General features: G+C 39.6%; 3 protein-coding genes across 3 annotated transcripts; 1 reads left to right on the forward strand and 2 right to left on the reverse strand.

Moving 5' to 3' along the window:
- The first annotated feature begins 288 nt into the window (after positions 1 to 288).
- On the forward strand, positions 289 to 2678 carry LOC125907243 (uncharacterized). The gene is made up of 6 exons (XM_049608392.1): positions 289 to 396; positions 456 to 509; positions 584 to 631; positions 689 to 745; positions 926 to 982; positions 1048 to 2678. The coding sequence occupies exons 2-6, from the start codon at positions 506 to 508 to the stop codon at positions 1581 to 1583; spliced, it is 702 nt and encodes a 233-aa protein (XP_049464349.1). The 5' UTR covers positions 289 to 396; positions 456 to 505; the 3' UTR covers positions 1584 to 2678.
- Positions 1718 to 3298, reverse strand: LOC125907242 (uncharacterized). Its single transcript, XM_049608389.1, has 2 exons — positions 3017 to 3298; positions 1718 to 2961 (listed from the first exon to the last, which is right to left on the reverse strand). The coding sequence occupies exons 1-2, from the start codon at positions 3192 to 3194 to the stop codon at positions 1772 to 1774; spliced, it is 1368 nt and encodes a 455-aa protein (XP_049464346.1). The 5' UTR covers positions 3195 to 3298; the 3' UTR covers positions 1718 to 1771.
- A 4-nt stretch (positions 3299 to 3302) lies between these two features.
- LOC125907218 (uncharacterized) lies at positions 3303 to 4399 on the reverse strand. Its single transcript, XM_049608275.1, has 3 exons — positions 3926 to 4399; positions 3439 to 3856; positions 3303 to 3324 (listed from the first exon to the last, which is right to left on the reverse strand). Exons 1-3 carry the CDS (start codon positions 4104 to 4106, stop codon positions 3303 to 3305), a joined length of 621 nt encoding a protein of 206 aa, XP_049464232.1. The 5' UTR covers positions 4107 to 4399.
- Positions 4400 to 14234: the final 9835 nt, after the last annotated feature.

Below are 14234 nucleotides of genomic sequence, written 5' to 3' on the forward strand. Positions count from 1 at the left end.
TGAACACCCTTCCCTAAACCTTTTTAATAATCGTTATCTTTTTTGCAGGTACACTGGTGGACATAAAAATAGGAACTTTTTTCTGTGACCGAAAAACATAGTTCTTGTCGGAAATATTTGGTAGCCCTGAAAAGGACTGTTTAAGTGGTTGTTGGGAGGTGGTGTTGCGGTGTTCCACAGAGCGGAAACATATTCTAACGGTCAATGTGTTGACCGTTATTCGCTATCACTTCCTCAAAAAAACACACAACAAATGTTTTTCCTATCTTTTTGTCCACCAGTGTACTAGCAAACCTGTACAACAGCCATTAGATGTTAAAAAGTCTGCTGGAAAACCAGATCCCGTCACACATACACAGCAAACTATTTTTTTAAAGACTGCTGGAGCTACGCCGAGTAAGTTTTATTTTAACCAATTTCGTACGCTTTGTAATGACCATATTCTTCCTGCATAGGTTATAGTAAATCAATCCAACAAACGTCTTTGGAAACGTCAGGAGATATTATGGGTAGGTTAATTGACGACACCTTCTTTAAATATGAGTTCGTTACATTCGTGACAAATAATATGTTTTCCATTCAGAGTATAGCAAACTAAAACAGCATTCCAAAACATCTTACGCTACTCCGGGTAAGCAAATTGAAACATGTTTTAATTATAATTGTGGTAATCTATCTCATTTTATAGGTCCGAGCAAACCGAGTCTGCAAATGGTTAATACCGAACTATCTGGTGGTTTGCTTGGTGAGTGAAAAAGAATTAAAATTTAGTTCATAGACCTAATTAACTTGTTGTACAGCAGCCAATACAACTTATTATGAGCAAACATATTCAGAGCGTAGAAACAAAAAACCAAATAAGGCATGTGTTAAATATATTTGTTTTATTTTTAATATTTGGTTTGTTCTTCCATCTTTATTTCAGATCCCGACGATACTCCATTCTTAATCACCAAGAACATATTACGACAGCTTATTCGTGGTACTTATATGGGTCCGAAGGGTGACTTGAATATATGGTAATTTGTTTTTTATTTGTGATTTTAGATGAAGTTACTAGCGTATTCCAGGAACAAAGGGATAGTTTCATGGAACCAATGTTTCGACGCATGGCCGGAATGGAAGCGACTTTTGCTTCACTGTATAATCAAATCTCGTCACAGACCAATCAAACGAATGTTGATCCAAAAGTGTTGGAAAATTTCGAGTTTGATACCATCGACAGTGGCGAAGCATTGACTGAACTTGACGAGCGACTTAAAAACGATGATCAGTATAAAAATACGTTTGTTGCATGGGTTCAAAGGTACATTAACGTGCCAATAAGTACAAAAAGGATGTCGAAACTGCTCAAAGCGTTATTTACACCCAAATTTCTTTGCCTTCTGACATGGAGTGGAAGAGGAAAAAGAGCAATGTACACTTTGTCAAATTATAAAGGAATAATAGACTTGTTTAAAACTGTAGGAAGTACTGAACTTTCCAAAGTAGGGGACCGTGAAGTTGCAGATTTCTTCATCCTTAAATTGAGATACGCTACATACTATCTAAGCCGGCAGGAATGCAACCAAACAAATAGTTGAGGAATCTTTAAGTTTAATTGAGGTTTAAAAGCCTTTGACTTTACACTTCATTGAATTTCGCCTCTTAATTCATGTGATATCTTAGAACTCTTATATATACAATACAATGCAGTACAAAATAAATGAAATCGATGTTTTGTTAACAAGTTATAATAGTTTTTATTATTCACTCATCAAGTTATTTTGTATTAGTCATTGAGTGTATTTAATAATGGAAATAATACCATATTTCCATCAGCTTCTTTGATAGTTCTAGCAAATTTAAGTTTGACATCGGAGCATTCTAATAAAACCTCGTCATTTTTCAAATCATCTTTATAAACAGAGTATATATGTAGCTTTGTGGAAGAAATGTGCTCGTCAAAATATTCGAAAATACGGGAAAACATTTTTCCAACTATCATCAACTTATCCTGCTCTTGTCTTACTGAAACAAATTTTAAAATTACGTTTTTGTTGGTCATAAATAAATCGTTGACATCATCATTTCGCAGCTTTAAATTTTTCCTCACATTCATAGTAATAGTTTGCCCTCTTTGCGTATAAAACGGCTGACGAAATGGTTGATCGTTTTGTTGAGCTCCTGTAAAATTTTCAAATTCCGATATTCTACGAATTGCCTGTTCTAAACATCTATAGTTAGTTCTAATGAGCCTGTTTTTTATATTTCCTAGCTTGCGTTCATATGCATATGTTGAGTGATAGTCCAGAGGACCAAACCGCTCTACTTCTTCTTCGAGGTGGATTAGACTATGTACATTGGACGTAACAGCTTTTTTATGATATACATCGGCAAATGTTTCTACAAAAGTTTTTAGCATAGTACCAGCAGCTTTCCAGTGTTCTTTATGTTCGGTCGATGAAAATATCGTTATAGCACAGAAATAAAGCATAAAATGCTTATATTCCTGCTCACTCAACAATCCTTCCAATACTACGGGAGCCACGTAATGGAGAAACGTTTTGCAATCTGATCCTTTCCAATATGCTAGGTCGTCAATCGGGCGCATTTTTTGGTTCGTTTCAAAGGGGAGTTTTTGTTTTAGGAGTCTTTGTTTAAATTCTTCACGTTGCTGGCGATTCCATCTTTTCCATTCTTTTAACACTCCCATGTACCAAATGTGAAGTAGTTTTTTTGTAAGACCAATGTCTATTTGATGGAGACGATCAACAACAATCATATCCAGAATGATGTCAAATTCGTCCAAATCAATCAACGGCGTAGACCCCGTACAATGCAGAATATAATCTCCATCTAAAAATCCTTTGTGAGTGCGCTTTGCCGCAGACGTATCCAAAAAGACCATTCGTTGTGACACCGATTCTCCTTCACAGCAACATTTTAAACAGGAGTGTCTTCCAGTATGACCTTGGACACCTGCAAAGAAACAACATTTAGAAAATTTTACCTGTCATAAATGCTTATATTTTACCTTTAATGAAAGCTCGTGCTGGTGTATCTGCGATGATGGCTCGTAATTTTAACGTGATGGCATTTTCTCCCACCATCAGTCCAGTGCTCGATAATAAATTTATCTCATCGACTAGCTGCCGCAGATAAAGCTCATTACTTTCCGGTTTTGTTGGTCCGCAATAGATAGCCACGATCATCACTGGCCAATCCGGCTGGTCAACAATCTTCAACAAAATTGGCCAGAACTGTGTTTTAGATCGCGTATGAAGAGGAAGGCCATCGATGTTAAGATCGTACTGAAGCGTCTATGGCACTGCAGTATGTTTTCTTTTAAAAGAGAAGGTTATTTAAATTATTACTTAGTATTCTCACATCAGCTTTTCGGGAGCCTTCTAAACAAATGCATATATTCGTATTCATAAGCAATGTAGATTTACTTACCGCATTTCACTTGTCAAGCAGTGGCGTATTCCATTATACCAAAATTTGCCATTTCCTATGGACGAAAGGATAGCAGGATTTCGTCGTGTCCGCAGCAATGTCCTTGGATCTTTAGGCACACGGAGATCTGTGTTGGCTCGAAGATATTTTAACAAACTTTTTAAAGATGCGTGCGATTCTGATCGAGCTAGCGCCCAATACCGTAAGCCCTCTTCGCTTGTCATTTTGGTGTAGTCAGGATCGTTTTCATCGTCCTCAGATGCTATGTCCTGATCGTCGTCCATCGATGCTTCATCTTCCGATTCACTTAGGTTCAGTTCCAAATCCTGAGTTTCTTGAAAAAGCATGAGTTCGGGATCAACTGATGATGCCATATCGGTATTCTCGCCATCGAACAGCTCCGGTGAAGTCGACGCTGCTACAAAGCCAACAAGAAATGCTAATTATAGAACTGTAAACTTAATAGCTGTTACATTAGAATACTTACCTTGTAGTTCTGATGGCGATACCACATTCACAATATCTTCCACCGATTCTTTATACTGCTTTAACAGTTTTGCGGCTCTTCGGTATAAAACGCCAGACTTACGCAGAGCCTGCAAATGGCGATTTTTGCCACACAATTTGTTTATAACCGAGAGTTTTTTCTCATTTGAGTCCATTTTCATAAAGAAAACTAACTTAAATATCAACACAAATGCGTACAAGGTTGCTAAAATGCTGCGAAAGACGCCACGAAGCTGCGAACCACAAACATGCAAAAGACGCTACGAAAAATGTTTTGATTTTTTCCTTCTTCTCTTCCAAACATATTCTCCCTCTTCCCTTGCTGCCAAGTTTCTCAGTAGCGTCACCTATCGGACTTTGCACAAAGCTCTGAAAAGTGTATGATTTTGTTGGATTTCGACACTGTTTCAGACAGAAAGGCTCACAAATCTGTGTTTTGACAGCTTCGGTGCTGCTGGTGTACGATCGAATACGTGCACCCATGGTTGAATCGCGGGCCAGTACGGTTGAATCGCGTTCCACTATGGTCGAATCATATGCCACTACGATCGAATTGTGTGCCGCAACCATTGGATTTCTGAAAGCAAGAGCATAGTAAACAGTTTGTTTACGTTTGCAAGCTATATCTTTCTTCGCCGACGGCATTTCGTTAGTAAAATAGTACTAATAAAAGGCAGTTATTCACTGATTACACGTAAAATCCTTGTTATCGACGAATATCGTGGTCCCTTGTTGATGGTAAAATCCTTAAGTTCAACTAATATTCGGTGTTCGTTGTTGATGGTATGTAAAATCCTTGGTTTCAACCAATATTCGTGGGGTTTACCTATAATCAGAGAATAAATCCCTTTTATTGGTATTTTAAAAATGAAATGCAGTCGGCGAAAAAAGAAATAGCTTTCAAACGTAAACAAACAGTTTACTATGCTCTTGCTTTCAGGAATCCAATGGTAGCGGCACACGATTCGATCGTAGTGGCATATGATTCAACCATAGTGGAACGCGATTCAACCATGGTTGCACGCATTCGATCGTAGTGGCATGCGATTCAAAGCAGGCGGCTTGCGATTCGATGCAAATGGCACGAGATTCGAACGTAGATGAAAACAGGTGTAATAACTGTCGCTAGTGACAGAAGAATGCAACGGCAACAGCAGTGGCAGCAGCAATATATGTACCTTCGCCATCAGACGAAGCTAGCAGCCACAGACTGGTGGCGGATATCTTTTTTTATCTCTTCAGACGAGGCCGGCGAGTCCTATTGTCAAAATGCAACATGTACTTGTCGGATAGTCATCGGTCAGTTGACAGTTGACGACGATATCTTTGAGGTGGTAGAGGAATTCTTTTTATCTTCGAACGATCATAACTTTGAACAATCACATCAACACTGTAGTTCATATACACAATTTAAGTGAATCGTACCTACAATGATCCTCCGCATCTGTTGAGATCGAAAAGTTTTCGAGAATGTACGAATTGAGTAACGCAAGAATATCGCCAGGATACGATGGCTGGGGCATGTTATGAAGATGCCGGACTTATGCCCCACCAAGAAAGTTTGATGAGTAATGTGTTTTTTCTTTTAGTGAAGTGAAAAACTGCGACTTTCATTTCGCCATGATGATGCAGTTCCATATCGCTGGGAAGTTACAGACAAGGACGAAACATCCTAGAGATTGTTGATTGCGCCATGTTACAACGACGAGCTCCACCATAAGCAGACCAAAAGTATATAGAAAGCTAACGATTTAAGATCTTTAGCACTTCTTCCGATGGCTATATTTTTGCCCATGTGTTATTTGTTGTTCCTTTAGTGTGTATTTTTATAGTTGAAATTTATTCTCATATTCACATATTATAACAATTAATCAGTTTAGTTATTAAAAAGTGTTCTTTTTCTTTTCTCAATAGATTTGTTCATTTTCTTTCTTATTTCTATATCATAACTGATTTGTCCGATAATTTGCTTTAATTATTGTCAATTGAAGTTTGTTGTGCACTAACTAAGGGTCCCCTTATCTTTTCAGATTCGTATTTGTACTTATATTTTTATTTAATTATCAGCGTAAATGGTTATACCGTTATGATTGAAATTACCGACAACTTCAAATTTCGGGCATTCGGCATGTTTTTATTGAATATCTTCATACCCAGTCCCCGGACATGCTACTTTTTAAATTATTTATTATTAAAGGAATTTTGAGGTTGACCGGAATATGAATCAAATCGTACGTAATTTGAAAGATGAGCTCGAAACTGTCCGGAATATGAATCAAAATATCGTTGCAGTTTTATGATATTTAGCAATGTCTCGAGTAAAATTATTGACAATCTTTGTGTTTTGCTCAAATGTAGAAGGTTTGCTTTAGCAAAGTGAGTAATACAGATGTTTGACCGATTAAAACTGAATTATTAAAAAATATTAAATGCCTAAAATGTCTTAAGTGTCCGTAATTCGAAGCAGTACAGTATGAATTGTATGAATGGACGTCGTCTTTCCCTGTATTAAATTTTTCTTTAAAATTTTTTGACACATTATCCTTAATTTGTACTTGTACACCTTTCCTGTCTCTTTTATGGAGAAGACAAACCCTTTTGGTTTTTTGAAATTTGGTGGTTTTATATTTTTGAGTTTTAGGGAAGGTCATTTTTTGGGAATGCCAGTTAGAATGTTAGAGCGTTAGCTTAGTCACAGGTCTGCCTCTGTATGGCTGTAATCTAAAATTGAATATTAAAATTATGGTTCGAAAATTTGAAATTCAATTTAATACGCGATAAACAAAAATATTACCTAATCAATTTGTGATTTTTTTCAAGTTTAAAACGCTTGACATACTTCTGTCGAAAGTAAACCGTTAACCGTTGGGTAAAACTCGAACCACTTATTAACATGCACCCTGCTGAGGAACGCCCCATACGCTGTGTCCTCACCATTTATGAAATCCATTAACAGATTCAACGCCATCAGTGCAAACTGGTACAGTTCACTCGATTTGTATGCATCAGGTCAACTCCCTAATACCACCCAAACACCTCCCGGTGACACAAAAAACCTCCCATTTGGTCCACACAGTAAGAAAAATCCCGTTCACCCTCAATGCTCATTGCACGCGGTGTAAAAGATGTGTAGGATTAACATTTTGATTGGTTGCGTGAATCATTCCCCGTTTGGTGGATATTTCTTGAAGAAAGCTTCTTCATCTGTCGATCGACACGTAACGTAGAAACTTTTCCCACCACGCGCGGTACGGAGAGCACCCCAGCCGCGGACCTGGACCGGGAACGGCGGGAAGATTGGTTTGCGGCTGTCGCCGCGATGGTTTGGACGGATGTGACTTGTTATGCTAATTTGTGGCAGGTTTTGCTTTTGCTCGTTCCCCGGTTCCCTTTTGGAAAATGAGCGATCCCGGCTAGCTCTGGTGAGCGATCGTTTGGCGATGGGGCAGCTCGTTGGCTTTCCAGGCATGGCGCTTAGGGAAGCGGGATGCAGATGTGTAAACGGGAGCTAGGGTTCGAAAATTGCTGATTGTATTATGCAAACGTGTTTGAAGTTTTATATTCAGTATTCCAGTGCCATTTTGGGTGAGGAATGTGAGTTACTTGTACGAAAAAAAAGAAGGTGCAACTGGCACTGGCAAGTTGACAGGTGCAATTGTGTATCCGGTGGGATGATAAACAAACGAGTGTTAAGTACGGTGTATGGAACGAATTGTTGTGTTAAAGTAGACAAAATAGTAAAAAAACTTTATCTTTTCCATGTTACAAATCCTTGTTAGCCTTGAGTAGTTCATTCATGGAAGCACAGTACTAAATTATATTTTATAATGATGGTAACAAGTTTAGCTATTCATCGAAATACCTGCTAGTTTACTGTATACTTCTAAAACTATGTTGCATTATTTACATTTTATGCAATTAATTGTGCTAAGAAGGCTTGAAGAGGTTTCTCTGTTTGGCACATTGGCTTTGTTTTCATTATTTTCTGCTTTTTACGTACCACGAACTGTGAGCATTGCTTACTTACTTTTCCGGTGTTACAACCGCTTGGTTTGCCTCAGGAGTAACCGAAACCGGTTACGGTCTCGCGCCTTCGTCTGCCAATCCGTTATCCCTTAATGGCGGACGCCTCCACGCCATCTTGCCACCTCAATTTGGACCTACCACGTCTCCTCTGTCGTTGTGGACGATCTAAAAAGATTTTACTTAGACTTTTTAGAAGAGGTTGCCGTACATCTCGTATGGCTCGTCGTTATAACGATTGTAACATTGTCCTTCCACACATACGGGTCCAAGTATCCTTCTGAGGATCTTCCTCTCGAACGCGGCTAAAAGGGTTTCGGCTAAGAGGGTTTGGACAGTGTCCATATCTCAGAGTCATATAAGAGTACCGGTACTATATAGGTGCTATATAGTCCTAGCTTCGTCCTTCGCGACAGGAACTGATTTCTCAGGCTGTAGAATGACCGATTGGCAGCCAGCATTCTTGCGCACAACTCATCTTCCATGCCATTGTCGTTGCTGACCTTTGACCCAAGATTGGTGAATTCAGGGATTACTTCAAAAGTTCGTTAACCCATCTGAACGTCACGCCTACGTAAATTTGGATTTATTATGGGTAGGGTCGCTGATATTGCTACCATCAGTTTAGAGTTTGCCTCATTTTTCTGTAGTCCGAGGTTCTCTGTTGCCTGCTTGATCCTATCGATATATCAGCGTACGCCAGGATCTGGGTTGACTTGTAGATGATGGTTCCCGAAATATCGACCATCGAGTCACGGATGGCCCTCTCTAGCGCGAAGTTGAATTGGAGACAGGCAAGCCCGCCCCCTGGGGCAGACCTTTCTGGTAGCAAAAGGCCTTGAGAAATTTACTTCCACATTCACCTGGCAAGTGACGTTGGTCATAGTCATTTTAACTTGGCTAATCAGTTTGGACGGGATTTCAAAAGAGCTCATAGCGTCGTACAGTTTTACCCTGGCTATGCTATCATATGCGGCTTTGAAGTCAATGAAGAGATGCTATGTGTTGTGTCTGTATTCAGCAATCTTCTCCAAGATACGACACATGGTGCGAGACAAGACGATCCTGAAGGATCAGGGAGAATATTTTATAGGCGATATTCAACAGCGTAATACCCCTGTAGTTGTTGTAGCCCAACCTGTCTTCTTTGTTTTATATGGGGAAATGATACCGAGATTCCAATCACAAGGCATCTATTCGCTATCCCACACCTGAGCGAGCAGTTAACATTGCTTTTTTTTGCCAAAATTAATTCGTTAGAATATAGAAATTGCACACAAATTTAAATGTAATACCATTTGACAATTTTGGACAACCCCATTGAACATATTAAATATATTTGTTTCCCGTTAATCAGTTTTTTCTTATCTCAAAATTTGAACCTTTTCAATCACTGCTGCTACTTCCCTCATATTTACATGCGCTTAATATACTTTGAAAGAGCATTTTGGGTAGTAACAGTACTGAATTTATGTTAACTGAAATGAAACTTTCTGGTACCTATTTATTTTATTTATTGTGTTTGTTAGTTTCTAATGATGGCAACAATCATCAACAACATCGGTTAACATTTTACATCATAGCTTAAGTGATACGATCTGGCATTTACATTTTTTTTTGTTTCATTTTTTAATAATCAGATTAATGCTTAGATATGTCTTTTTCTTCTTCTTTTGGCTTAACAACCGTTGTCGGTCAAGGCCTGTCTATACCACTTGTGGGCTTGGCTTTCAGTGACTAATTGATTCCCCCCCATAGCAGGATAGTCAATCCTACGTATGGCGGCACGGTCTATTTGGGGCTTGAACCCATGACGGGCATGTTGTTAAGTCGTACGAGTTGACGACTGTACCACGAGACCGGCTTAAATATGTATATGAATGTATTTCAATCCATTTTTGCATCGTTATTTTAATTTACGATATTTATTTATAGTATATCGTCTTTGACTAAACTCCGTTTCAATAATTATATTTTGTGTTTAGATTTTTCTGCGTTTTATTGTACCTTAACATATACCACAAAACTGAGTGCCTTCCTCAAGGTCATGAATGGGCATTGTCATTTAAAATGCTAGCACTGTTATAAATTATCCAATTTGATACGTTTTCCTTCACGCTGTAGACGCAGATAAGCGTGTCCTTGATGCATGAAAATGAGAAAACGGAGATTTATTAATACGCTATCTCAGAACCAGGCTCATGGATGCTCATGACTCATTTTTTTCCCGCGATATATAAGTGTTAAATATTCATGCATCTTATGACAATCTTTATCAAGGCCGGTTAACGATGAGGCTCCAGCGCGCTTTCATTGTGTAGGGTTTTGTTTATTCTGCTGATTTCCGTGCCCGTGACGTATGTGTGTGCTTAGGTGTCAATTTATCTTTTTTTATTTAATTCATTCCAAATGTACTTAGAATTCTGATGAAATCAGAATTGTTCTGTCGCAGTGTACGGTTAGACTGGGTAGACATTACGTACAGTCCGCATCTTTTGCACGCTACAACCGGGTACATTCTGGTGGGCTGGAAGGGACGGAGCAGCGCATTGTGCCATTTTTATTTACATGGCTCAACGAGGGCAATGTTTATGGTGATGATGATGATGATGGTGATGATGATTGCTAGAGCTAGTTGAAGAGCAACAGCGGTTCTGCGAGACCGTCAGAAGCAGTCACCGCAACCACCGATAGATGCACGAGATGCTTTTGCTTATGGAAATTCCAAGCGCTTATTCATATTCATGCCTAATGTTTGCCTAGCCCAGCAGATGGTGTACATTTGAGTCTGGCTGCCGCGCAGATGAGCTGACGCGGTGGCATCCTGCAGGATACAGTTCCACAGAAACGGCCCGGAAAGTCTGATGGGACGGTACAGCCACACAGCATTAGCTGTAGCTGAGATAAATGGTTTATCGCGAGGTGCAAAATGAAATATAACTAGACCACGGCACGGAGGCGGCCTGAATTTGATCTTTCATTGAGTGCCGTGGAGTTCAGATGATTGTTAGACGTGAGAGGTGCAAGTTATGTTATAAAATATTCAAAAATATAATTCTTTGCTGGATTTTTTTGTTTAATAAAAGGCTAGACGAAAATAATTAATTATTAAATTGATGTTAACGTTTGCTGGGAGAGTGATTCTTCTTTGGTGCAACAACAGTTGTCGGTCAAGGCCTGCCTGTACCACTAGTGGACTTGGCTTTCAGTGATTTATTTATTACAATAGCAGTATAATCAGTCCTAAGTATGGGGTCACGGTCCATTCGGGACTTAAACCCAAGACGGGCACGTTTTTAAGTCGTACAAGTTGACGACTGTACCACCAGACCTATCCATTCAATATAATATGTTAAAAAAACTCGTTCATTGGGATACTGTTTGCCTGTGTTCTAGATGTAGATAGTGCCAGCAGTAAGCATCTAGCATGACAGTGCGCCATCTCTTCACGTTAAGGACCCGCTACCCATTGGCCAAGTAATACGTCTCAGCACTGATTCAGTTGTATCTATCCGTACTCGAGAATCGAGACTACACTTAGTGTAATTTAATTCAATACTGGTCTGACTAGCGCAACACACATAGCTTTCACGACGTAACAATATGTCCATCATGGTTTCAAGCCCCGAATGGACCGTGCCTCCATACATAGGACTGACTATCCTGCTACGGTTAATAAATAAGTCACTGAAAGCCAAGCCCACAAATGTGTGGTGTATGGTACAGGGCAGACCTTGACCGACATCGGTTGCTGTGCCAAAGAAGAAAAAGATGGTGTTATCTTCTTCTTTTTTTATTATTGCCTACATACAGGTGAGCTCGTTGCGCTTAAGGGTGCGTTGTAAACTATTATTCAGGATGCCCGGTCCAAAGCTGCACTTCTTCATCTGCATCTGTAGTTCCTGCTTCACCTGGTCCATTTCTAAGCAACACATGGGTAGGGCATACTTCTATTATATTTCATGTCCCTAGCCACCGTTGTACTTTTATTAAGAAGTTTAATCCACTTTACAGGCACACCAAACAATAATTCCAAATACAAATTATAGTATAAAGCTTCCCGTAGAATTCCCGAGAAAAGTTTATTGAAAGCAGGCAATGGCTTATATATATTTTTTTAATATTATAAAAAGGAGAAAACTTATTATTTAGGAAAATGCGTTTAAATTTTGATTTGACTAGACGAGTGGGGCCAATAAGCTCGAAGTCTTTGAATAAAACAAGTCGTATTCAAAAAAAATTAAAAACAACATGCGTTGATTTTGGTGTAAAGTTTGTAGCGTGTACAAGATCATCTAGAACAGGATCTTGTGAGGGAGCTTAGAGTAGAAAAAGTTGAGGAAGCTTAGTGCTCAGAGCTCAAAACAAACAGCCCGTTTTCAGCCAGAGACTGAAAGCCAGCTATTAAATTTAAAACATGGTTTGTTTAGAACTTTAATAAGCATATTTAAAAATAAAATCCTACTTGAATGGTTTGAGAATGTTTATATAGTAAGTATCATTTGTAGCAATAACATATTCGAAAACTTTAACATATTTGCAACTGAAATATGCGCGGAAACATGAATACAATCAGAGCGTTTCACAGTAATCAGTAATTAGGTGTACAATTATCCCCTAGCATTGATAAATTGGATTATTCGTCGCCTACCGAAACATTTGACGCTCTCAGTAAAAAATGGACCAGATTGGAAAATGACTGGGGAATGATTGGGAAGATAGTAAAAATTACTCTTGCCTGCACATTCCGATGGTAATTTTCGGACTGTCACTATGGTTCGGTTAAACTTGTCCGCATAAATCATTCCACCAGTGCATCCTTACACCGTCCTGGTCCTGGTTCCATCCCTCCTGGCCCCATCGTAAATTAGTGCCGCTCCATAATCACTTGTTCGTGTCTTTTGATGAAGTGTTGCGCCGGGTTTGATGTGTGTCCGTGGGGGCGTTGAGTGGTGTTGTGTTTTCCCCTCCCTTGTTTGTCGTTGCTATCATTATTTATATCCGATTTTAGTCGACGAATTTCGTGGGCAGCAGCAGCAGCAGCAGCAGCATTCACACATCAATCCAGCCTCCCATGGTCAGCGCAACCCACAGCACGCTGTGTAAATGATGCTGTTCAATAATCTGTCGTATTTACACACTTTGTGCTGATTTTTTTTTCTCTCCACCGCATGATACCGGGAATCGGCGTGGTTATTCTGTGTTTTTTTTTTACGTTGTTGCGGCGTTCGGTTTGTGTGATTTATAAAGTTTATGAATGAGTCTTTTTTTTCTCTTCTTTATCGGCATACCATTCTCGCACTGCACACGGTGCTTTATTGTGTTGCTGTGCCTGTACTCGTTCTGCTGCATCGTTTTTATCGCTTGTCAGTCATGTGCGATTTTGGATTTCATTTTATATCCCACGAATACGGATTTTCCTGCGTTGTACTGGCTGAGGCCGGTGGAACGGATAAAGCTGATGTTACGAGTTTTTTTTTCTGTTGTTGTTGTCAACTTTGGAATTTGTTCTTCCTCTCCCCCCTCACTCCAAATTGCTATTCTCGAGTTTCAATCTTTAGCGTGGGCACATCATTCCTGCCCCCCTTCTCACCCACCACCACACATATACTCACAGGGGGTATCGCCGGCGGGGTGAGGTCACTCCGCATGGGTTCCGTTGTTTGCCCTAGAGCGAAAGTCAATTTTTGTCACTGCATGAGTGAGCTTTTTTTCTGCTCGAGGTATTAATAAATTAACACAAATTTAATCCAAAACATTCGTCCCATAAATAATGCTCGAGCACAAAGTATTTATGCCAAATCGACAGTGGCACGACAGCGCGCATGAATGCGTGTATCGTCCAGAGTCGACAGACAGGGAGAGAGAGAGAGAGAGAGTGAAGGGGGTTTGGGTCAAAGTGTCCGAAGGCGAAGCGAAAAAACCAACAAAAAGCAAAACCGAAATCTCGTGCAATGTTGCACATTAATGACTCTACATGGTGATTTTCATTGTCTGCACAAACCTTGCGGGTGCAGGCAGCGTGGAGTAACCGATGAAAGGATTTATTTTTTAAATGTGTTTTTGCTCAAAAGACTGTTCCCCTGCAGCAATTGCCAAACGACGGGACGCGCTGGCCCTCACTTGGGTGGCGCTGGGACGTGTTTGTGAACCTCTGCAGGGAGGACTATTATGCGTTTAATTGTTTATCGCGTCGTAGGGTGTTTTAACTGAAAAAAAGAAGTCATAAATGTGTATACTTTTTCATTCAACATTTCAGCATTTTA

This window comes from Anopheles coluzzii, chromosome 3 (genome assembly GCF_943734685.1).
Source record: "Anopheles coluzzii chromosome 3, AcolN3, whole genome shotgun sequence".
Lineage (NCBI taxonomy): Eukaryota > Metazoa > Arthropoda > Insecta > Diptera > Culicidae > Anopheles > Anopheles coluzzii.

Bases quoted from the DNA above. Each gene is read 5' to 3' on its own strand.
- LOC125907218 (XM_049608275.1), bottom strand. From the start codon at position 4,106: ATGAAAATGGACTCAAATGAGAAAAAACTCTCGGTTATAAACAAATTG. The intron at 3,857-3,925 runs GTAAGTATTCTA...TTGGCTTTGTAG, and splicing joins ATCGCCATCAGAACTACAAG to CAGCGTCGACTTCACCGGAG. The intron at 3,325-3,438 runs GTAAGTAAATCT...CTCTTTTAAAAG, and splicing joins TGCTTGACAAGTGAAATGCG to AAAACATACTGCAGTGCCAT.
- LOC125907242 (XM_049608389.1), bottom strand. From the start codon at position 3,194: ATGATCGTGGCTATCTATTGCGGACCAACAAAACCGGAAAGTAATGAG. The intron at 2,962-3,016 runs GTAAAATATAAG...GTTTCTTTGCAG, and splicing joins AGCACGAGCTTTCATTAAAG to GTGTCCAAGGTCATACTGGA.
- LOC125907243 (XM_049608392.1), top strand. The intron at 632-688 runs GTAAGCAAATTG...CTCATTTTATAG, and splicing joins AACATCTTACGCTACTCCGG to GTCCGAGCAAACCGAGTCTG. The intron at 746-925 runs GTGAGTGAAAAA...TCTTTATTTCAG, and splicing joins ACTATCTGGTGGTTTGCTTG to ATCCCGACGATACTCCATTC.